Below are 21,967 nucleotides of genomic sequence, written 5' to 3' on the forward strand. Positions count from 1 at the left end.
ACTGAGAGGAAAGGGGCACTTCAGGGACCAATCAGATGAATCAGATTGTAACTGAGGCCAGTGTCCCCCTGGTCTCGCCTCTGTATCTGCCCCTGACTTCAGTACTCTCACAAATTTCTAATGGACGTTTATAAAAATCTAAATTTCTAACAATTTTTAAATGAATTCACTAAAAAAATACCCATTGTAAATATTGACCTATTGTTTTAAATTATTTAGAGTAGAATTTGTATCATTTAATCTATATCTAAAGTTAGTTTATAGTTTTAAATTACAGTAGTTGAGTTTCTCCTGCATACACCCTCCACAAATCCTATATTTAATATAACAATGATAATCATAATTCACACAGCACTATACTTAACAAGGTTACAAGGTGCTTAACAAGAAGTCAAAAATGAAAAACAAACCAGACAAGGCAGTTGACTGAAAGCATGATGGCCACATAACGCAGTAAAATGAATGAAACAAATGAAAACAGATGTAAATCAAACATTTGTAAAAGTTTTCTGAGAGTGAAAGGTTTTAAAATGATATTCAAAAGGTTTTAAATATAATTTTCTTTCATCTGTATCACTAAAACACACGGACTCTACCAGCTATTAACTGGAGTATAGCGCCAACTTGTGTTGGAGAGTGAGGGGTTGGCAGCGGGGGGAGGGGGGGGGCACTGGTGGTAACGTCATCACGTTGGTATGGTGTTGACGTGGCGTGAGCTCCAGTAGCAGCAGCAGCAGCTAACAGCAGCAGCTAGCAGGCAGGTAACACACCAAGGTGAGGCTGAAGCTAATCCCCTGGAAGAAGCAGGATGGATTTCACTCAGCACAACTGATTGATCGGCGCTCACTTCTTCCAGGTAACGACAGTTGCTAAAGACGTTTTTTTATTAATGTATGATCTGTTAGCATTCAACTGTGCGAACCAGCCACACAACAGTCGGATATTAGTTAGCTCCTGCTTAGCTTGTCCAGACGCAGTCCTCAGTTTGCTAAGTTAGCCAAGTGTTACACTTTGATTAGCACAAGACCGATCTCTATTTGAAACTCTTTGACTCGTTAGCTTAGGGAAACGTGTTTTTAAAGCCGATCGACGACTGGACTCTTGTGTGCCAAGTACAGGAAGAATGGGGTGTAGCAGCAGCAGCAGTTTGTTTTTTAAGCTAAGTGCTACACAAAAACAGAGCTAACGTGGGGGTTTAGCATAGACTGTATATAAAGAGGGGTTTAGCCACTTTACTGTACAAGCTCAGTTGGTTAATGCATGCTTGATACGGAGGAGTGATGGTGAGCTGGTGGCTAGCACCCTGGGTGGCTTCATGCTAACTGAGCCATCTTACGTTTGCTCAGAAATCTGGCGTTTGGGTAAAAGTCGGAGTGAAACGTGCTCAGATTTGCTCCCAGCAGCTGAACTGAAGAACAGATGTGTGACGTTATCTGATGAGACCTAACGTTAGCTAATGGTGTCCCCATGTTAGTGATGGGCAACGTAAACAGTTACGTAAAGAGGGGACCTTGACATCTGAGGACTGATTGTGCTGCCAGGGATGAAACGTGTTATTACTGTAGGTGAACGTAGCTGCTGCTGATTACACGTCACAGAGAAGGGACTGTATGGTTTCTTGTGCATGGTGGCAGCTTCCACACGTCTCTTTCTATCATTGTAGTGTCAGATTCCTACTGTAGATGTTTACTGTAATCTTTACCTTACATCTGTTCAAACTCCTGAACACAGTGACTCCACAGTCACATGTACAGCAAATGATTTGAAGCCAAACCTTTCTATTTGCAGTAAAACAGGTTTGTAGGTGCATACCATAGTCTAGATTCCAGCTCCTGTGTTAGCCCTTCGCTTAGATAACCATGAGATCCGACTCACTGTAGTACTCGATCAAACAAGCTCTTCTGGGTAAAGTGTACCTTGCTGTTATCAATACAGAGCACACAGTACAAGGTACTCAAGTTTATCTTTGCTCCTCCCAATACAGTGAACAAAGATGTCCAGTAGAAGTCAGCACTATGGGTTCCAGTCAGCCACCATGGTGCAGCCTTCCAATGGCGGTCATGCCTATCTCTTTGGAAACAATGGCTCAGAGAATGACCTGTCGGAGGAGGATGGCGAGATCTACGAGCTGCGGCCTCGTGGAAGAGAGAGGCTACGGAGGAGCACGTCCAGAGAGCGGTTGGACATTATCTACCTGAGCAAGGACATCCAGGAGGGCGACACCCTGAACAGCATTTCCCTGCAGTATCATTGCTCAGTACGTCTGGATCCTAGATCATTGTGTGTTTGCATTTCTGTGCAGGTCTTCCTTTCATTTCCATATTGAGCGAGACAATTATTTTCCTGTTGACGCGTTATGTAACACACAAATAGTTTTCAGACATGGACTCCGGAAAATTTTCACATATCAAAAACACAGCAGGAGATTGACGTGTTCACAGCAACGTAATAATGTCTGAAACATTCAGACGAGGGACAACGTTTGAGCAGAACATACAGGTGGCAGGATTTAAACTATGAATTCCACTGCAGAAATCACGTGTTTTAGTTTAACAGGTCTTTTGAATCCTGAACTACCTTTCCATAACGAAAGAGGTTACATCAGGACACAGAGGAGCTTATTCAAACACATTTTACAATATGGATATGCTGAAACCAAGCCCACTCATTAAAAGCTTTCTTGGCTTTTAAATGACTCAACGATTTAATCTGTAAATGGATGAGATTGTGGATTTGGGTCAGAATGCAAAGTATTCATAGGACATACATTTTAAATAAAGTTCAGCGTAAACTAAATGCATCTTTCTTCTTTTTGTTCTCTAGGTGGCTGACATCAAGCGCGCCAACAATCTCCTGACAGAGCAGGACTTCTTTGCCCTGCGATCAGTTAAGATTCCTGTGAGGCGCTTCAGTGTCCTCACAGAGACTCACACTGCTGGTCCTCTGAAATCTGCCTCGCCCTCAGGTCCCAGGCGCCTGCCTCAGATCTCGCCCGTTACCTCCCTCCCTTCCGAGTCCTCCACAGACTCTTCTTCTACCGAAAGCGTGGAAGGGTTCCTCCTGGAGAAGGACAAGGACATTGAGCGGCTGGTGAAATCCACAGGCCCGTCTCGAAGCAACCTGAATGAGGTGGTGTCCTCCTTAACGCTGCAACAGCAGCAGCCACTGCTAGCAGAAGTCGAGTATAAACCAGCACAGAGAAAGGACCCCTATTACGGCGCCGACTGGGGCATGAGATGGTGGATGGCGGTGGCCATCATGCTGGTTGTTGGTATTGTCACACCTGTGTTTTATCTGCTGTACTATGAGGTTCTTGTGAAAGCTGATGTCAGCCATCATGGCGTCCCTACAAAAGCCAATGGCAGCATGTCAAATGTAAATGTCCATGGCGATAAGATTGACCCTCCTGCTGGAGAAGACAACAATGCAGGAGCCGGGCCTGGACATCTTGATGGAAGTATGGTTAAAGGAGATCCTTCAGAACTGGATGTGGACAAAGCAGGAGACGGTGGACATGGAGGCCATGAGAAAACATAGCAAGGGATTGAAATTTTATATGCAAGTTTGTTGCTAGCTGAGAGACCTAATAAACTGGCGTTCACATATTGACTTACTACATCAATGCAATCTGCCTGATTCAGACAGTCTTTTATATGGTTGAGAGACCAGAAATAAGGGTAAAGGCCACATAATGCCCTGTGTCGGTCCACAGTCTTATGCTTTTGAACAAGCAGCATCTTCGGGCTGGAAACAGATCCAGCTGTCTCTGCCAGATGTGTCGCTTTTGACAGACACGTTACAAAGGGTTGAACGCTTTTGGAACCGATGTCTCTCAGAGTTTGTGTCATCAGCAAAGCCAGGAGAACCTGGGATGTTTTTGTCATCTGGGCTGCTGCATTTTCAGGAAGCTCCACACAGACCACGTGAGAGAAAAACTCCCAACAGTTTCCACAGCGATGGATCAGTGACCAAAACGTACGACGATCAGTTCTGTGGATTTTATTTAAACACCAAATCCACAGAATTACTCAGATTGGTCAAGCTGTACTTGTTTCCATGTAAAACATCCAACACCATTAGTTGGAAAAGTATGAATGCTGCCATTATGTTCGATACAGAATTAATTTATTTCACTACACTATCAGTATTGGGAGTTACCAATTAAATTAAATTCCACATGATTTGTTTGAATTTTTCTTTCTTGAACTTACTGTTTTCGTTAAAAAAAATTCATTAAAAAACTAAAGAGCATGGTGAGGAAAATGCACAGTATTCCCACAATGACTCATACTTGTAATTATGTGAAATGTTAGACTTTGTTATAGCCCTTTTATTTCATCACCGTGTTTATATTTTATGACATTTTATGATTTTATGCAGTTTGTGTTGTTGACAGTATGTGCCTTTCAACCTGTGGAAAAGTGCTACCGGTTAGATAATAAATAAATCTATTTTGAATAAATTATTGCCTGTGTGCACATAGTTTGGCATTTCTCATTTACAGAAGTCATTAAGGAAAGACTACCTCTCAAAAGTCACACGCACACACAAAAAAACTACTGCAAACTAAACTATCACTCTGCTGAATAGAAATTTCAACTTATCTACAATATGTAACTAATAGAAATAATCACAATGATAATTTGCTTCGACAGTCAACACTTGCTTGGTTTCCACGGTCTTGTGTTGTCTCAGTACGTCGCTTCACCATCCATATTGTCGTCACTGCCTGCAGCAAAATCTTCCCCGTTGTCAAAATAGTTATCTATATAGTCGTTTTCCTACAGAGAGACAGAGGAAATCAAACTCAGTCTTGCATATCGACCGCCATTCAGTCAACTTTAAAAAAAACATTGCAATAAAGATTTCAGGTTCTAATGTTGAATCTAACCTCTTCAACATCCTCTTCATCGTATTCTTCCCCTTCTATTTCCTCTTCTTCCTCATTCTCCTTCTTCTTTTCCTTCTCGTCGTCAGATTTTTCAGGGTTCCCGTCATCTTTCTTTGCCAGTTCCTGAAATGTTGACAGGATTAAATTATTTGTGTGAAATATGCTGGCTCGTAAGCACATATACATCCTGAGCTCAAACAGACTGCTCTAACATGACGCCTTCACCCATGATAATTCTGTATGAGATCAACAGTTTGCATAATGTGAAGTAGATGAACACAGATTAAAAAGATGTGAAGCTTACATCTAATTTATTCAATATGTCCTCCGAGTCTTTGCGTGACACCTTCGTTGTTTTCTTTGTTCCTGTTGGATTTAAGCATTTTGTCTTTAATCCTCGTGCTTACAGGATTGTAAAATTACTTTTTAGGATTGTTTAAAATATCATTAGATACTTGGCTTTAATAAATACCTGCTTTAACCCGGGGTTTTTTCTTCTGGGGCATCAGTTCTTTTGGAAAAAGGTTCCAGTCTAAAAAAGAAAGAATGCTTTATTTTCCTTTTTTTCTTAGTTTGATCTAATCACATTACACTGTTCTACGTAAGTACCTGGAGTCCATTCTTCATTGAGCACCTGGCTGTGCTTCAGGTATCGCTCCGTGTATCGTTCTACTTCTGTTTCAAGAAAATCAAAAGCAAATTTTATCTCAATATGCTTTAACAAGTCCCAGTTAACTCTCACATCACACTGGTCGCGGGTTAAGTCACATATATGTTTGAACTATAGAGTCACATGTCAGTGTTATATACATATTCATAGGTTGCCAGGAAATGTATTTGACTAGAAGCATCTAAATAAAGCATCTGAACAAACTGCATCTGAACAAACTGAGAAACAAATTCAGGAAATTATTACTGTTACGTAATGTATAACTATATCAATGCTCAACACACCTTCCCTGCACATGCCCTACTTAATGTGATATAATCCTGAGCTCCAAACAATCTGAATATGACGGCATTCATCACTGTAACTGCTTTATGTTATTTCTATCTGTATCTATGCCGATTGTGTCCATCTTCTATGTCACCCGTTTATTTGCTTCTTGTCAAACTATTTCATCGATAAAAAGGAAAAAACAAAAGAAAAAATGAAATCTACTACTCGTGGACATATTAACTCACTGTTAACCAAGGGAACTCTGACAGACTCATAAGGGCAGACCATAGAAATCATATTAAAGCATCCAGATAAGACAGCAGCTGTAACTCAATATCTCGACCAGAAGTCGGCCTTTCTCTTCCTTTTCCCAGATATGACCCTAAATTAAACGTCTCACTTCCTAAGTGCTGCATTATCTCTGCTCACAGCAGCTCATTGTCTTGCCATAGCGTTTCTATCAGATGTCAGGTTTCTAATGCACTCCTCTCCTCCTCACCTGCTTTATTACTCTGAGGCTTGATGTTGTGCGGCAGCCGCTGCATTGTTCCCCTCATCTCCTGTTTCAAGGCCAACATGTAGTTCTCCTCCTCGCCAGCTTTCAGCGGCACTGGTTTAAAGTCTGTGCTCTGGAGAAGATTGGATGGTGGAGGGGAAATTAACAGCAATTCATTCTTACTCATGTATTCACCCTTGATCAACACCATGGAGCAGATAAGTATTATGGAAACTATTTTTTCTTCAACAGATTACATTTCAGTTTGAATTGATATTATGGCAATTTCATCATATGTTAACAAAAAAAAAGATTTCCAGTGGGAATCAAAATTCTACCAAACTGATGCTAAACCCAAACTGATTGCGATGATAAAGTGACAGTTAAAATACACATTATGTTGGATTCCAGTATGACAAGTAATTGTGCACAGCCTTGTAGTATTTTTTAGAAATAAGTGCCTAAAAATATTGAACAAATAATTAAATGCAGAAATTGAAATTTGTGAACCAGTTGTCAGGGGAGCTCGAAACATAAATTCCGAGGTCCTTCAAACTAAACAAAGTAGAAAATGTGCAAAATTGACCCTCAGGGGCCTCAACATCCCCGGGCATGTCCTGTAGTTTATGGTTATCAGATTGAATGCAAAGTTGTTAAGTAATGCATCAAATCACAATGTCATGGTTGTTCTCTGGGCCTGTGAGCAAAATATAATCAATCTGTCGTGCAGTGCAATGAGCTTAAAGGGCAATGTTATGCAGGAGGATACTGACACAATGCACATAGAATGAAGAGGAGTCAAGGCCACCATGTGAAACCAAACCATGTTAACTTGAACATGACAAATATTCTTTTTACCCAACTTTAATTATTACACCAAGCATTTTAACTTAGACAGCTTTTCCAGTGTGTGCGTGCAAAGGTGAAAGCTGCTCTGAGGAGGATATCAGAGGAGGTTTTAGGCTTAAAGGTCCAGTGTGTAAGATTTTGGTGAAAGGGATCCATTGGCAGAAATTTAATATAAAATAATCCTATCGATATTTTCACTAGTGTGGAATCATCTAAATTGTATGAATTGCTGCTGTCTTTTCACTAGAATGGGCCCTTTATATTTAAATACTTAATAAATACTAATTTACATCAGGAGCGATTCCTCTCTATGGAGGCCGCCATGTATTTCCTAGTAGCTTCAATGGACAAACTAAACACCTTTTCAGTTTTTATGAATACTGAAGGCTACCACAGGTTCTCCTTCATGTTTGGAAGGGGAGGTGAGGTAAGCAGTATTCAGATGCAACATGCAACTTTACCACTAGATGTCACTAAATTTTACACACTGAGCCTTTAGAAAATGGTGTAAAAGACGTTTTGGGGCGAATATGAATGCCGGAGCTTGCGTACACTTAGGTGACATCACATGAGCAGTATGGAGGCATGTCATTTTTTTAGTTTTAGTTTTTTTCACGTCTGAAGAAGGAGTCCCGTTTACTTCAATTGGATCGGGTTTGGCTGCAACACTGTTTACCCCTGAGACTACAAAAGTGTTTAGTGGACTCAAACACTTCAGCTGGCCCTCCATCGGCATAGTAGTGAGGAGATAATGAGTGAACTTTCATTTTAAGGATAGCTGTGAAAAACTGTGTGTGTGTGCACACATGTGTATTGATTGTGTGTGTGTGTACTGCAGATATCTTTGTGAGGGCTATTTGGAGCTTGGACCTTATGGAGTGGGGTAAGACTTGGTTTAAGGGTTAGAATTCTTTTTATATTAGAGTAAAGGTTAGGTTAGGGATAGGGATAGGCATTTAGTTGTGATGGTTAGTGTAAGGGGCCAGGGGAATGGATAATGCAAATCGCTCTGTACTCACTCACACAAAAGTACAAGAATGTGTGTGTGTGTGTGTGTGTGTGTGTAGAGAGAGAGAGTGACTACAGTACTTACTGGAAACAGAGGACTGGGCCCCACCCTGGCGTCTGGCATGCTGCCCCTTCCGATGCCCAGAGCCTCGATGTTGAAGGTGAAGGCAGCGACTCCTCGACCCTTGCCTGCCATGTCTGCTTGTCACCTGCGGCACAGAGTCCACATGTCAACGTCAGCCTGAACATGTGCTCTGTGTGTGCGGACCACAACAACGTTAAAACACAGCGTCGACGTGTCCCCTCTGACTTACAGGAAGATGTGGATACTCACTAGGGGAGCGTTTAGTGAAAACTGCACTAGATGAGATGTAAGCTCCTAAAAGTCCATGTGCTTCAGATCCACTCAGCGGCTTTTAGCCTCTACTGAGCCTCCATGTTTTGACTTTACGTGTTAGAGTCAGTTGCGGGGTGTTGTCTGTTGTTCTGCACCTTAAAGAACTTGTTAGATCACGATACTTAAAGCTAGATCTGCTGTGGAGCTGCTGTTTGCTAACACCGGCGTGGACACACTCTGCTCACTCAGCGCGTGTGGAAGTGTGGCTTTAAACAACCCCGCCCCGCGCGTGACGACAGAGAGGCGTGGTGTCTTTTACAACTAATGGTAGCACGGTTTACAATGACGTCTCCCGCCGGTTCGCCCAATCAGCGCGATCTCTTTATACAAGGGCGTGCCAGCGGCCACCATCACATCGGCCTGAATGAAAACATAGCACCGTTAGCTCAAGAGGCTAATTCCAGCTGACTGCAGGTACAGCTGACAGCCACGTTAATCCGCACCGGCTGACCGCGACAAGCGCATGAAGTGGGATGTCTGCAGCCGACTGGTACGCTCACAAGTCGCTCGGAGACGGACTCTTCTGGATCCAGGAGCGGTTCTTCCAGTCGGAGAACCGCGCCAACATCTGGCTGCTGCGCGGCTCGCACCAGGACGTGGTCGTCGACACCGGTCTGGGCTTGAGGAGCTTACCGGAGTACATCGACGCCAAGGGGCTGCTCGGCAAGGACCCGCAGAGGAAGAACCCGCTGCTGGCCATCGCCACCCACGCCCACTTCGACCACTCGGGCGGTCTGCATCAGTTCCAACAGGTGGGCGTCCACAGCGCCGAGGTCGATGCCCTGGCCAACGGCGACAACTTCGAGACGGTGACCTGGCTCAGCGACCGGGAGATCGCCGAGGCTCCGTCCCCGGGATGGAGGGCGAGGCACTACAAAGTGAAGGCGGTGCAGCCCACTCACATCCTGCAGGAGGGTAGGTACCGCGGAGGACAGGCCTCCTCTGCAGGTGTGACTTGTGGATGGATGGTGGTTCTGTGATCGAGGGCCAGGTCATAAGGTCTGAATGCATTTATCTGGTGATGAGCATGATAGAAGAGTTAATGGCTGCGCCTTGCTGTAGTTTGCACAGTATGCACATTATGTTCCACTCTGAATCCTCTCCATCCCCACAGGAGGCTCTTACTGCACAATACATTTGGCAGGAGACCAGAAATGGCTTGTAACACACACACACACACACACACACACACACACACACACACACCACACACACACACACACACACACACACACACACACATATAGAGGTAAGGAGATGGACAGATGGTGCACACAAATACAAAGGATATTGGGAACATTTGATAGATTATTATTCAGGTTTAAATGTCTCATTACATATAATGAAATGTAAAAAGTGCAAAGAGGTTATCTGTCAAGGCTTGAGCATCCTAAGCAAAGTAATTCATTGTTTTCTAGACAATGTGTGACTGATTCTTTGGCAGCTTTTTTATGCCTTTGTTATCTTTCCTTGCAGAGCAGTTCTATTTTAAGCCGGGCTGCAGATTCTGTTACATCAAAGAGAGGAAGAAGCAAAGACTGGCCACACACTTACGGAAAACATCCCATAGACTCGAATATTAACATCCCCACAGCACTGATTTCCCCATCGCACACCATGTTATTAGCAGATACACACCTAATCAATCTCCAGAAGAAGTAGATGTAGATGGTGTGGATGCTGCATTTGGTACGAGCACTGCTTTTCTCAGCATTTGGACTGAAACTTTACCAGTTAGCCTCTTTGGTATTCTTACACAGTGTAAAGCCTGCACCGTCAATACACCAACTTGTTCTGCTGTGTCAGAGCCACTGCTGCAGTGCAGTTAAAATACCTCGTTGCAGACTCTGTCACTTTCACCCCCTGTGTCACACTGTGGGACTTATACATACTGAACGCCAAGATGCTGCACATGATGATGATGTAGGGTTTGGAAAACACAAATGCAGGTCTGACCCAGGTTTGAATGTGATGTGGTCCAAAGGTGAAAGTCATATTTTGGTATGTGCGAATAATTGTGAACATATGATCCAGACTCTCCCTCTCTCCTGTCTATAGGAGATGTCATCAACCTGGGTGACCGGCAGCTGACGGTGCTCCACATGCCCGGTCACTCTCGGGGCAGCATCTGCCTCCACGACCGAGACAACAAGTTGCTCTTCAGCGGAGACGTGGTGTACGACGGCGCCATGATTGACTGGCTGCCCTACAGCCGTGTCAGTGATTACATCAGTAGCTGCGAGCGTTTGGTGGGGCTGGTGGACAGCGAACAGGTAACACTGAAACACACACACACACACACACACACACACACACACACACACACACACACACACACACACACACACACACAGCTCCACTGTCTTTGTGTCTTGGGTCATTAATTGAATTTTATGGCCCTGAAATTATGTTGTTGACCAGAAGTATCTTTCTACATTTTATGTGCTGAGCTGACTTTTGTGCATCATCTTCAGTGATAAAGATGTTTTATAGTTTGTGCTTCTCTGGAAGATTTATGTTGCTGAGAAAATATGTTAAAATAGTTACCTTGTAAATTTCAACATTAGGTTTTCAGCTGTATGTGCATCATCCTTATGTACCATGCACTCATAATTACCAATCAGTGTTAACCTAGAAAAAAAAGTCTTCAGCATTTTTACATCAGATGATTTCATGTTGCATGTACTGGTCACCATTTGTCTCACAACTGGCAATTTCATTAACCAGGTTGACCAAGTCCTCCCTGGACACTACAACACCTTCGGAGCAAAGCGGCTCCACCGGCTTGCGTCATCATATATCAGCCGAGCAGGAACATGCCCTGCCAAGTTCTCTACGTTCGCCTGGAGAACCCTGGCTGGGGTGGCGCTGCGGGCATGCAACCCACGGAGTGCCTGTTAATGTAGAGGGGATGATCGGGGAGCTGGACGAAACATTCAAGCGCACAAAAAAAATTGTATAAAGATGCTTGAGTGAGGTGAGGAGGGGGAGGCACCCCTCATTTGTCTGTAACTGTAACATTCATTTACTTATGTAATCCAACAGAATTCATGCAATTGCCAAACTTTGAGTAAAATTCCCCAATTGGGTTACATAAGTCAATAATCAAGCATTATAGGAAGCATATAATATAAAGTATCTATTTGTGTGATTGTGTTATATACTGATGATTATGTATATGTTGGTCTGAATATGATTTAGATATGGTATGATTTTTTTTTATACTCTAAGCAAATGCTTAGTTACAATAGCACAACAAAGAAACAAGTCTGCACTGCAAACAGAAACCAGGGAGATTTAGGTCTGCAGCAGAGACATTTGAAACAGAGTCAATATGGCCATAGTGTTTCTCTATGCATACTCAAATGCTCAGTGAAGGCTCAGCGTCGACTACCTCCTAAGTTTGTAAGAGTGCTTTGTATTATCGACTAACTGCGGCTTTGCTATTGAAACATTGACAATAAAGCCGCTGTTCTACCTGGCTGTCTCCATGCCTCCACAACACGGGCTGCTACTGCTTCAATATGAAACTTTATCCTGTTCACGAAAACAGGATAAAAAACGTGACGTAAATATTGACAGCAGAGAATGGACAAGACAAATATACAAACGAGGCAATTTTGAGTTGATAAAACATTTATTATAATTAATGTTATATTATTTAAAGATGAGATTTCCACATTTCTCGATTTCTGTTCGCCTTCTCGGACAGCGTACATGCAGAACACGGAGCCTGCTACCAAGGGAAAACAACTCTTGCAAGGATATAACATTCAATGTTATCTATATTTGTAACAGTTAAAGATCTGCACATCATCCGTTAACAACATGATAATCAGGTATCAATATATAGCTGCATTTATAACAAAAATCAATAATATAACAAAAAGACAAAAGAGAGGTTTATTTGTTAACTTATAAAATTAATTTACAGTAACAAATGCTGCTTTCCAGGCATTTGACAGGTTTCTTTTTAAAATCTTAGTAAAAATGGTTTCCAGAGTTCTGAGCCCCGAGAGGGAAACTGTTACCAAAGTAAGTCCACAGTAAAACGACAGAGAGGGGAGAGGGAGAGGCTTTACTGCACTGACAGAGACTCCCCGACATGATGCGGTCATTTTCTCCTGATTAGAAGTAACTGCTGTGAGTTGATTTAATGGCAACAACTTGCATATTTAAAAACACTGGTGGCAGTGAAAACCATTTTAAGTGTGCTCTTACCACTCTATAATAACCTAAAGCTTGACTTTATCACCGCCGCCAAGGAGGTTGTTTTCATAGATGTTTGCCTGTAAGCAGGATTTATGCAAAAACAAATAAATTGATTTTCTTGAAACTAGGTGGAAGGATGTGGAATGGGCCAAGGAAGCATCCATGACATTTTGGCATCAAAGATTGTTCTGTTGTTTTAAATATGTTAAAAATTGAGATGGCATTTTTGAATATTTTCACTGTTTTCACAGGGAATAACACGGATCTTGATGAAAATCAGGCACATTTAGTGAACTGATATCGATGAGTGTGTGCAATTTGGTGCGGCTTAATTGAATTTAAGGGGACTGTTAGGCCTTGGCGGAGGTATGCGCTCTACTGATTGCCCTCCTAGTTTCGTAATTTACCATCATTGAACATTTTCTAAAATTCAGCCGCGCCAAATTTTTCCTAGTTTCTTTCTGTGTTGCATAATAAAAAACGAATAGTTTCACATTTTATTGGATTTTTCATAAGTAGGGGTCACTATTCAATGCTACAATACTGTCGTGAGGCATTGTAGCACAACAAGAGGTATGGCTTGGGGTTTCAATACTACTTAAGCTTGGTTAATTCGATGGTTTTTGTTCTACGTATGCAGGGCTCTTCTACTTCAGCCTGTCAACAGTGTGCAGATACATGTTTGAAAAAAGGAAAACACCAGAGCACTGAGTTTTACCCTGAAAAGATCACAGTTATAACCAGTACAGTTAGTATGAGCACTTGCATTAAGTTAAGCTTTCACCAGAATCATTGTTGAAAATGATCTCAAGTAGTTTTAACATTTTAACTGTTAAGTGTAATCATGCAACAAAAACAAAAAGTAGACAACAACAAAAATGCTGCATAGTAATTTTAGGAGAACCACAAATATCATCTGCTGTGTGACTGATTAGAAAATGACACTGACGTAGATATCACAGTACAGGCAACAAACACCAACCCTTCTCCTCCACACTCACAGTCTAAGTGAAAACTCTGGACTCATTATGTTCATCTCACCACATGCTCGCTGGCTTTCATAGCTTTGACACTGCAAACCTTTATTTATAAAACACAGATAAGAATCATCCATTCAAAACACTGCTAGTGTATCTATAGAGATGACCTTGAAACAATGTTTGAGTGGCCAGGACGGCTGATGCGGAGGACAAAAACCAAACCATTTCCAGTTCTAGAGAGCAGGCGCCGAGTGTGTTTATCAGAGCAAGTCTTGAACACTGATCACAAGCACATCCATGATTTCTCAAAGCAAGCAGAGTACCTCCCATTTAGTTTCAGATCCTCTTCAAAACGGTGGCAACCCTGTAAAGACGCAGAGACGCCTGAAGTGATTGTCTTTCGTGTGAGGAGACATTCCAGTTTGCCCCAGGAGGGTCCTCCATGATCCATCGTCCACCAGGAGGCAGGCTTGAGGCAGCTTATCCTGCTCAGAGCTGTGCATTGGGCCTAGCAGATAGCCTGAGGTTGGTTCATGAGTTAAGCCTGTTAAACCATGATGTAATGAGTACTATTGCCTTCAGATCAACATAAAATGTCTGCCAGGTTCACACCTGACTTTGGAGCCAATTGCGAGGATCAAGTCTGGCCCTGAGGTTCCTGAGGCTGCGCCGAGCCGGGGAGGGCCTGGAGAAGGGGACTCCCTCAGATGACTCAGGGCTGTGGCTGCCCTCGCTGTTGCTGGAGCTGTTGCTGGAGGTGGAGCTGGAGCAGGAGAGCGTGGTCTGCGTGCTGCGCTGTGACAGAGGTGAACGAGCGGAGATGGGTATAGGAGCGAGGAGCGAGGAAGGAGCAGGCTGGCAGGGGCACTGGAAGGTCCCTCCTCCTCCGGATCCCCTCCCTCGCAGGGTGCTGAGCTTGGCATCCAGCGACAGAGTGCGCGGCCTCAGACGAGAGGGGGAGGATGACATGAGAGAGAAGTTTGAAGAGGGCTCGGGCCAGCCGTGGTGGTGAGAGCAGGGACTGGTGCTGCAGTGGCTGTCGCTGTCGGAGGTCAAACTTATGTCTGAAGACAGCAGGCCCAGCTGGGGGCAGCGGTGGGGGCTCATTGGGCTTCGGGGCAGACGGTGAGGGGTGCAGGGGCTGTGGCCAGACAGGCGAGAAGTACAGGGACGTGGGCGACCAGCGCTTTTTGGGTTGTTCTCCTCAAACATAGACATCCAGGTGGGAGAGGTGCCCAGCTGGCTGCGGAGCTCCAGCTCCTGCAGTCTCCGAGCCAGGATGTCTGACACAGTGCTGCTGAGGTCATCTGATGACTCAATAACTGCAGGAGAGAAGCAGCAAAGCTCATCAAAACACTGCTGTAGTGTCGGCCTGTGACTGCTATTCCAAAAGATTTTATTTTGACAAATTAGAACAATTGCTTAATTTCTTGATTGTGCATTTTTTATTAGTCATGCATCCCACACTTGCACAAATAGTGCACACAAAAAAGAAATGTACAAATTATGTTTTGAACATTCTGATCCTGCTCACTTGTTTATTTTTGCACATATAGCAGAATGCATCATTTTGATAGAGACAATAACTTGGAGACTTCCCATCTTGATGTGTCTCGGTGTTGTTGAATCAATGATGATGAAACAAAAACATCCCGTCTTGTAAGTTTTGCTGAATTTGCAAACCATCATCAAGTTGAACCTGATGCTGAATAAGAAATAAATCCTGCATGGCATAACTCCATCCAGATGTTAATGCAATCCAGCCTCTGCAGAGTGCAGCACCTACCACAGAATCATTTGTACAGAGCCTGACTCCTGTTACCTGTCGTTGTAATAGGATGAGAGCAGAGCACGAATCTCAGCAGACACAGCGTTATCCTGCAGCAGAAGACCCTCACAGGAGGGTGCAGCAAGAGGGGCTGCCAGCAGCGGGCGAGTTAGGAAAACCAAGAGGGAGGTGAGAGAGAAGGGGTGGAGAGGGAAGGAGGTGTGCAACAGGTGGAGTTTGGTTTGTGTGTTTCGATGGTCATGACAGAGATTGATGTGTGATTATTAAGGAAAATGAATGTTGGGGCATGATAAAGATTCATTCAAGGTTAAAGGTAATTCACCCGTTAAAAATAAATGGTGAAATTTGGTAGGGAAAGTGTATGTTGATCGTGAATTATGTATGAGGGAATGAGGAAGAAATGAAGGAAGGACAAAAGGACACAAAGCCAAGGAGTGATGGATTCAGGACACACGAGGAAATATGAAAAGAACAGAGAGGAAAAGAGAAACAGAAGACAGAGAGTAAGTCAGTGTGTCAGAGAGAAGACCCCTTCTATCTACAGAACAGAGAAGTAAAGCAGAGTGTGAGTTCCAGATATCGGAGAGGAAAGTGTTTTATTGTGGCAGCATCTCTCATGCACATGGACTTGAGGTATTAAAGCTACACACAGTCACATGCAGTGCATGCACAGTGCTTCCTTTCCCTGTCTTCCCTCTTATTTATCCTTTAAAGTGACCAAAAGTGTTGGTGGAGGTCTTACCCATTTCGTGGTAAAGAGAGCCCTGTTTTGGTGTGACAGGAGCTGGTTTCCTCGGTGACGGCAGTTCAATTTTCATTAAGTCATCACAGCACTGCTTCCATTGGCCTGTATGACGGAGATGAGCATTAACCTTCAACAAACCGAGCCGCAGAAAGAGAATAAACCATAGACTGTACATAAAGATGGACGACGTGTCTCTACTTTCTCCCACTGTCCAGAAATGGAAATCAAATATTCCAGATATAGAGTGTGTGCAGTAGGTATCAGGGGTTGGAGCTGCGGTAGCGAGGTCCCATTGCTACACACTCGCGAGGCAGTTTCAGCTTTAAGTCCTGACGTTTCCCCACATTTTATAGCATCAAATGAGTAATTAAAACCAAACTTACTGGAAAAAATTAGCATTCGGGTAAAAACTACTTAAAATAACAGAAACCATCTTTGAAATAATTTTTTTAATTATGACCTACACTGCAGCCAGCCACCAGGTGGTGATCAAGCTGCTTCATCTGTGTCTCAGTTCAGGGCTGCATTTGAAGACTGATTGAGTCACTGCACCGCAACTAGGCTGTCCCATTAGGAGGGCTCCTTCCTTTCATCTCCAAGAAACATAGTCTCCAATGGGTTGAATATTTCAGGCCCAAACTATCCCAGGATTCATTGCACTTCAGTGACATGTAGATGAGACCGTCACATTTCAGTTTGGCCTTCGCAATCTATGTGGTCCACTAAGACTGTTCCCCTTGGGGGTTGGACCTGAATTGAAACACAGCTTTCAGCTTCACATTTAGGGAGCAGTCATGTCGTCCATCATTAAACAAAGTCTATGAATAAACAATATTTTATGCCCTTGAGATTTTTGTGTTTTTAGCAGCTGTGGTGACATATGTGAGTGGCTGTATGCATGTGCTTACTCATATCATAGAAATGTTGCCAGAAGGCCTCCATCCACCGGTGTGTGTCGTCTCGGCTGTCTGTGGTTAGAGTGTGCATGACCTCCTCACCGCCATACTGGTTGCTGATGCAGATATTCTGAACTTTACTTTGAGGGTCTTTATCTGACGCACGTATTCTGGTCTCCTGAAACACGGGACAAAAAAGAATAAAATGACTATAATCAGGAATGAATGCCAGGAACAGAATGATGTGCTGTAATGAATGATCAATACGGTCGTTGTAATTGTTAAGCCCCACTGAAAATAAGCCCTCACTAATAAAAGCCACTAATTAGTCCTCTTCTTCCAAACCATTTCCCTGCAGCAATTATGTTAACAATAGGTCCAGACCTCTGAAATTCCCCACCTTCTCGTTCTACTCCAAACGTGTCTCTTTGTGACCACTAGATGGCATTGTTGCTCCATTCATTCACTTATCCCTCACACCAACGTCCCTCCTAAGACAGCTGACTAACTACAGGATCATGCAGAGCTGACCTGATCTGACTGACTTGGCTGTGGGTCAGCTGTGCGCTCAGGGGCAGAGGCTACAAAAGACTGACACTGTGGAAAGAATGAGACACCCCACAGGCATCAGGGACACAGAGACAGGAAAGAAGACGATTGAGAACCTGGCTGGCTGGTGTGTGGACAAACACGGGGATCAGGAGAACGATTGGTGTCTTATTGTCGGTGCAGACACTTCAGAAGATAAATTAGTTTAGAAATCTTTAACCTTTTTCTTTCCAGATATCCCTGCTCCTGTCTTGCTCAATATTTACAGCAACACCCAGAAGGCCTTGCAACAGAACCATCGTTTCTACTCTGACAGCTAGGTGCCTTGCTCGGGGGCATCTTGATGGTAGATACTAAGAGAAAAACTCATTTCTTATTGACTTTTTTCCCCTCTCTCTACTCTCTCTACCAGTTGGCTTAAGATTCAAACTGGCAGCAATCCACAGGCCTTATGATTGGAATGCTGTAGGTGTTACCAGAAATACTAAAGCTGTATGTTTTCTGCAAGGCAGGATCTATCTATCCTTTTTTTTCGGATAGTTCCTCTGTTTTCGTGCAATTCCTTTCCTGACCTTATTGATAGCGATGGTGAAAGCTGGTTCGACATTTGCCTCCACATCTTCTTGGCGGTGGTAGCAGAAGAGGCTTGTTCCTTTCAGAACGGCGTAGACCTTTCTCCAGCTCTGAGGGTCACCGCCGCACTGCTGCAAGGTAGAGAAAAAGATCAATTTAGAGGCAGTACAAGAAACATAACGAGAAATGGTACCATGAGAGGCAGAGGAGGGAAGTGGAGGGGAAGAAAATGATCTAACAAGCTAAAAACTACTGAAACCCAGCGAGGGAAGTCTACCAGCAGATACCTGTGAACTTACCTTAACTTTCAAACATCCACTCATCATCTGTTGGGTCATACAGCGAGGCTGGGCTGCAAGGCGGCAACACATGCTGCCGTAGAGTGGCAGCCAGTATGAACACTCCTCTGCAGGGAGAGACGGATGGATGGGCAACATCATTATTAAATATGAATATTCCCTTATCACATTCAAAACATATGTAATCACATGCATCAACACAGAGACGCTCACACTTCATCCCTGATACACACAAATCCTATTTAATATGCAAAACAAGGCACAGGTATGAGACTAAATGGGATGACCGACAAGGAGGTTATGTTTTAATGTGTAAGTGCCATTACACAAAAAAACTACAGAGTGGATATTCGCAAAAATGAGTGGATGTGGTATGGGTCAGGGAAGTACCCAATCAATTTGGGTGCAGATCCGGAACCGGGGGCAGATCCTGGAAATGTTTTGTTTTTATCCACAATAATTTTTTTGACATTTTGACCAAATTCCCAGGGAATCATTTATGGACCTTGATGAAAAATAATCAGGACTGATTTCTAGCAGTGGGTACAATTTAGTGTAGCTTGATTGAATTTAAGGGGACTGTTCCGACATGACATTCAAAATTCACACACATGTATAATGACAGGCATCGACACACAGACACACACACTTCATCCCCACAACACGCTGAGCCCCCTTTAACACCCAAAAGAAGGCACAGGGGTGTAAAAGAGTTGTAGCTGCAGGGAGTGTCATGAAGTCCAGCAATGAAACTTTACAGCAGGCTGAAGGGCCAATGAATAAAACACTAGGAGCCTGTCTGTCTTTGGGTCTGGGCTCTTGTTAGCCCACATCATTACAGCTTTACACAACAGTCACCTCACTGGCACAGCCTCTTATGACTGTGACCTTGACAATGGCGTCTGTCAGAGAGCATGGTGACGGAGAGCGAGGATAAGGAGGGGAAAGGGGGAGGAGGGGGAGACGCACAGTTCGCTGGTTGTAAGGAAATTATTGGAAGGCAAAGAGGAGACGTGAGACAGTGATGAGTGAGAGAAGGACAAGAATCAGACAGATGGCTGGTTTGGCAGAGGGAGAGTAAAAAAAGAAGAAGGTGATGAGGAGACAGATTGATGGAGGCTGCCACTCACCGTTGCCGGAGATGGTGAGGTCGTGCGTGCGAAAGCTGTCCTGGACGTGCGACAGTGACAGTGTGGTATGAGCTAAGAGGTGATACTTAGGGCCTCTGTCAACACATGAAAGAGGGAGAGATAAATTAATGCAATGTTCAGTGGAGAAAGTGTGTTTACAGTCTTTTCTCAGAGGAATATCCATTATTTCTCTCTGTTCTTCCTCCATTCAGTCTATCTGGTATTAAATGTAAGCTCGTTGTGAAGTTAAAACAAACTCACGGTACAGAGGGAACCGGCAGCAGGAGGGGAGATGCCCCCCCGTTGCTGACAGGACTGCACGGTCCAGGCTCCATGGCCGCCCGGAGCTTCTTCCCAGCTGACCGGCCCAGGGAGGAGCTCAGTTTACTGGCAAGCTTCCGCGGCGTACTTCCTGCTGAGTAGTCATCCTCCGAGCAGCAACTGTACAGCTCAACGCGCAGCTCAAAGCCCGGGCTGGCTTCAGAACTGTGAAAGGATGTCAGAGTCACTCTCACGATGTACGAGAGTTCGTATGTGAATATTTAAAGGTTAAGTATGTAAGATTTAGGTGAAAGGGATCTATTTGCAGAAATTGAGTATCAAATAATCCTAGCAATGTTTTCACAAGTGCATTTCATCTAAATTATACAAATTATTGTTTTCTTTACTCTAGAATGGGCCCTTTATATTTAAATACTTTTAAAAATACTTATTTAATACTGTAAAAACATGGCTGTGCAACATACAACTTCACCACTAGATATCACTAAATTCTAAGTTTAGGTGCTGGTGACTTACAATACAATGGTGTTGTCAAAACAGATATCGGTCAGGGTCCGGTCCACTATCACCATGTCTGTGTCAAAGATCTCTCCTCCCAGCTGCAGCAGGCAGAACACAGCACATCGATGGAGCTCTACAAAAAGAATATACAAAAGTGAAACACTACATACATCTGAGACGTGTTTAGCCATAGAGACCATAAAGATGGTCGAAGTGTCTCCACTTTTTTCTACTATCCAGAAATCAAGCAAACATATCTCAGAATGCTGCCATCTTGTGCATTTGGAGAAAGAGTCTGCACTGTGGCAACCAGAGGACAGAGCCATGGAGTCTCAACTGTCAATCATGACATTTCCCCCCCATTTTTATAACATCAGATATGTAATTGAAACAAAAATCAGTGTGGTAAGAACAACCTAAAATGGTCGAAAGCATCTTCGAGGTAAAAACCTTTCTTGACATGTATTTTGACTATTTAGCCTGAAGGAGGCAGGCTTACCTATAATAGTAGCCTGTCACCAAGTGGCTTTGGCTTCACTTTATGGGAGCTGCCGTGTCATCCATCTTTAAATACAGTTTACATCCATACTACTATGTTTTAGTTTTAACCCAGCAATGCTGCTATGACAATACCTGCCGTCCACACAACTCAAGCGTATTTGAGCGTTGCTGTCCCCATTTTAGTTTGAAAACTTCGGGGCTGCGTTTTGGTCTGGACGGGATAAAACTGAGACATTTGGGATCAAGGCAGTCGCCCATATTTGCTTCCTGATTGGTCACAAAAGTAACAGTTCCACCTTCTTGTTGGACCAAGAAAATGAATCCCTCATGGCTACAGTCTGTGGTCTCAGCAGCTTCTACTCATTCATTATTTGCATTATTTCATTTTCAGCTCTAAAACAGCCTCTCCCACAAAGATGTATGTGGATGTTTTAACAAAGTGTTGAGACCTGAGGTAGAGAGGACAAAGGACCTGAGTGGTTAAAACTCCTCCACCTACAGTTGTTAGTCCAGCCATGCTGAGAATTCCTATGCACCATCGTTAGCTGTTTTGTGGCTGAAGCTGAAACACAATGGTGTCTAATGTTGCAGTAAACAATAACTCTTCCTTCTCTATACATTGAAAATTAACCCTCGGGGAACACACATGCATTGTGAGGACGCCGTAGAGCAGATTTATGGACAAGCACAACAGCATCACATCCATAATAAGAGGAAAGAATACCTTGGGTATCATTGTTGTAGTATAAACAACCTGGCTCTGAATGGTCCACTCTAGTGTGTTTCTCCTCTTCTTTTGTACAACTGAATTCAGGTGACCATTTTTCAAATTTTCATGGAAACTCAAGGTTAAAAATGAAAAGGCAGAGGAAGGTGGTCGGCTCCTGTCTACGCCACATTGACCCTTAATATTCAAACTTATTATTTCA

The 21,967-nt window shown here is 43.5% G+C and overlaps 4 protein-coding genes across 11 annotated transcripts in view; 2 read left to right on the forward strand and 2 right to left on the reverse strand.

Moving 5' to 3' along the window:
- The first annotated feature begins 669 nt into the window (after nt 1-669).
- On the forward strand, nt 670-4,462 carry lysmd3 (LysM, putative peptidoglycan-binding, domain containing 3). Its single transcript, XM_020093809.2, has 3 exons — nt 670-856; nt 1,985-2,257; nt 2,824-4,462. Exons 2-3 carry the CDS (start codon nt 1,994-1,996, stop codon nt 3,535-3,537), a joined length of 978 nt encoding a protein of 325 aa, XP_019949368.1. The 5' UTR covers nt 670-856; nt 1,985-1,993; the 3' UTR covers nt 3,538-4,462.
- polr3g (polymerase (RNA) III (DNA directed) polypeptide G) lies at nt 3,984-8,783 on the reverse strand. 2 transcript variants are annotated; one of them, XM_020093812.2, is made up of 8 exons: nt 8,519-8,783; nt 8,270-8,393; nt 6,331-6,460; nt 5,501-5,566; nt 5,364-5,423; nt 5,196-5,257; nt 4,892-5,014; nt 3,984-4,781 (listed from the first exon to the last, which is right to left on the reverse strand). In XM_020093812.2, exons 2-8 carry the CDS (start codon nt 8,378-8,380, stop codon nt 4,692-4,694), a joined length of 642 nt encoding a protein of 213 aa, XP_019949371.1. In that variant the 5' UTR covers nt 8,381-8,393; nt 8,519-8,783; the 3' UTR covers nt 3,984-4,691. The 2 variants fall into 2 exon arrangements, with proteins under 2 accessions (XP_019949371.1, XP_019949370.1); XM_020093811.2 differs by having other exon boundaries at nt 4,298-4,781; nt 8,499-8,783.
- Nucleotides 8,784-8,905: 122 nt separating this feature from the next.
- On the forward strand, nt 8,906-12,058 carry mblac2 (metallo-beta-lactamase domain containing 2). Its single transcript, XM_020093810.2, has 3 exons — nt 8,906-9,496; nt 10,640-10,854; nt 11,309-12,058. Exons 1-3 carry the CDS (start codon nt 9,055-9,057, stop codon nt 11,480-11,482), a joined length of 831 nt encoding a protein of 276 aa, XP_019949369.1. The 5' UTR covers nt 8,906-9,054; the 3' UTR covers nt 11,483-12,058.
- A 150-nt stretch (nt 12,059-12,208) lies between these two features.
- rtkna (rhotekin a) overlaps nt 12,209-21,967 on the reverse strand; it is a 61,332-nt gene continuing 51,573 nt past the window's right edge. For 3 of the 7 annotated variants that reach the window (XM_020093806.2, XM_020093804.2, XM_069523936.1), the window contains 8 exons: nt 20,553-20,670; nt 20,016-20,240; nt 19,755-19,849; nt 18,625-18,731; nt 18,325-18,456; nt 17,216-17,381; nt 16,305-16,409; nt 14,248-15,095 (listed from right to left, as the gene is read on the reverse strand). In XM_020093806.2, the coding sequence (XP_019949365.1) occupies nt 14,380-15,095; nt 16,305-16,409; nt 17,216-17,381; nt 18,325-18,456; nt 18,625-18,731; nt 19,755-19,849; nt 20,016-20,240; nt 20,553-20,670 (1,664 nt within the window). In that variant the 3' untranslated portion in view covers nt 14,248-14,379. Of the gene's footprint in view, nt 15,096-15,595; nt 15,693-16,304; nt 16,410-17,215; nt 17,382-18,324; nt 18,457-18,624; nt 18,732-19,754; nt 19,850-20,015; nt 20,241-20,548; nt 20,671-21,967 lie in introns of those variants that run through there. The other 4 variants (XM_069523937.1, XM_020093808.2, XM_020093805.2 and 1 more) reach the window with 4 other exon arrangements.

Source organism: Paralichthys olivaceus, chromosome 4 (genome assembly GCF_024713975.1).
Source record: "Paralichthys olivaceus isolate ysfri-2021 chromosome 4, ASM2471397v2, whole genome shotgun sequence".
Taxonomy (NCBI): Eukaryota; Metazoa; Chordata; class Actinopteri; order Pleuronectiformes; family Paralichthyidae; genus Paralichthys; species Paralichthys olivaceus.

Bases quoted from the DNA above. Each gene is read 5' to 3' on its own strand.
- lysmd3 (XM_020093809.2), top strand. From the start codon at position 1,994: ATGTCCAGTAGAAGTCAGCACTATGGGTTCCAGTCAGCCACCATGGTG. The intron at 2,258-2,823 runs GTACGTCTGGAT...TTTGTTCTCTAG, and splicing joins CCCTGCAGTATCATTGCTCA to GTGGCTGACATCAAGCGCGC.
- polr3g (XM_020093812.2), bottom strand. From the start codon at position 8,380: ATGGCAGGCAAGGGTCGAGGAGTCGCTGCCTTCACCTTCAACATCGAG. The intron at 5,258-5,363 runs GTATTTATTAAA...TAAATCCAACAG, and splicing joins AAAACCCCGGGTTAAAGCAG to GAACAAAGAAAACAACGAAG. The intron at 4,782-4,891 runs GTTAGATTCAAC...GTCTCTCTGTAG, and splicing joins ATGAAGAGGATGTTGAAGAG to GAAAACGACTATATAGATAA.
- mblac2 (XM_020093810.2), top strand. From the start codon at position 9,055: ATGTCTGCAGCCGACTGGTACGCTCACAAGTCGCTCGGAGACGGACTC. The intron at 9,497-10,639 runs GTAGGTACCGCG...TCCTGTCTATAG, and splicing joins CACTCACATCCTGCAGGAGG to GAGATGTCATCAACCTGGGT. The intron at 10,855-11,308 runs GTAACACTGAAA...TTCATTAACCAG, and splicing joins GGCTGGTGGACAGCGAACAG to GTTGACCAAGTCCTCCCTGG.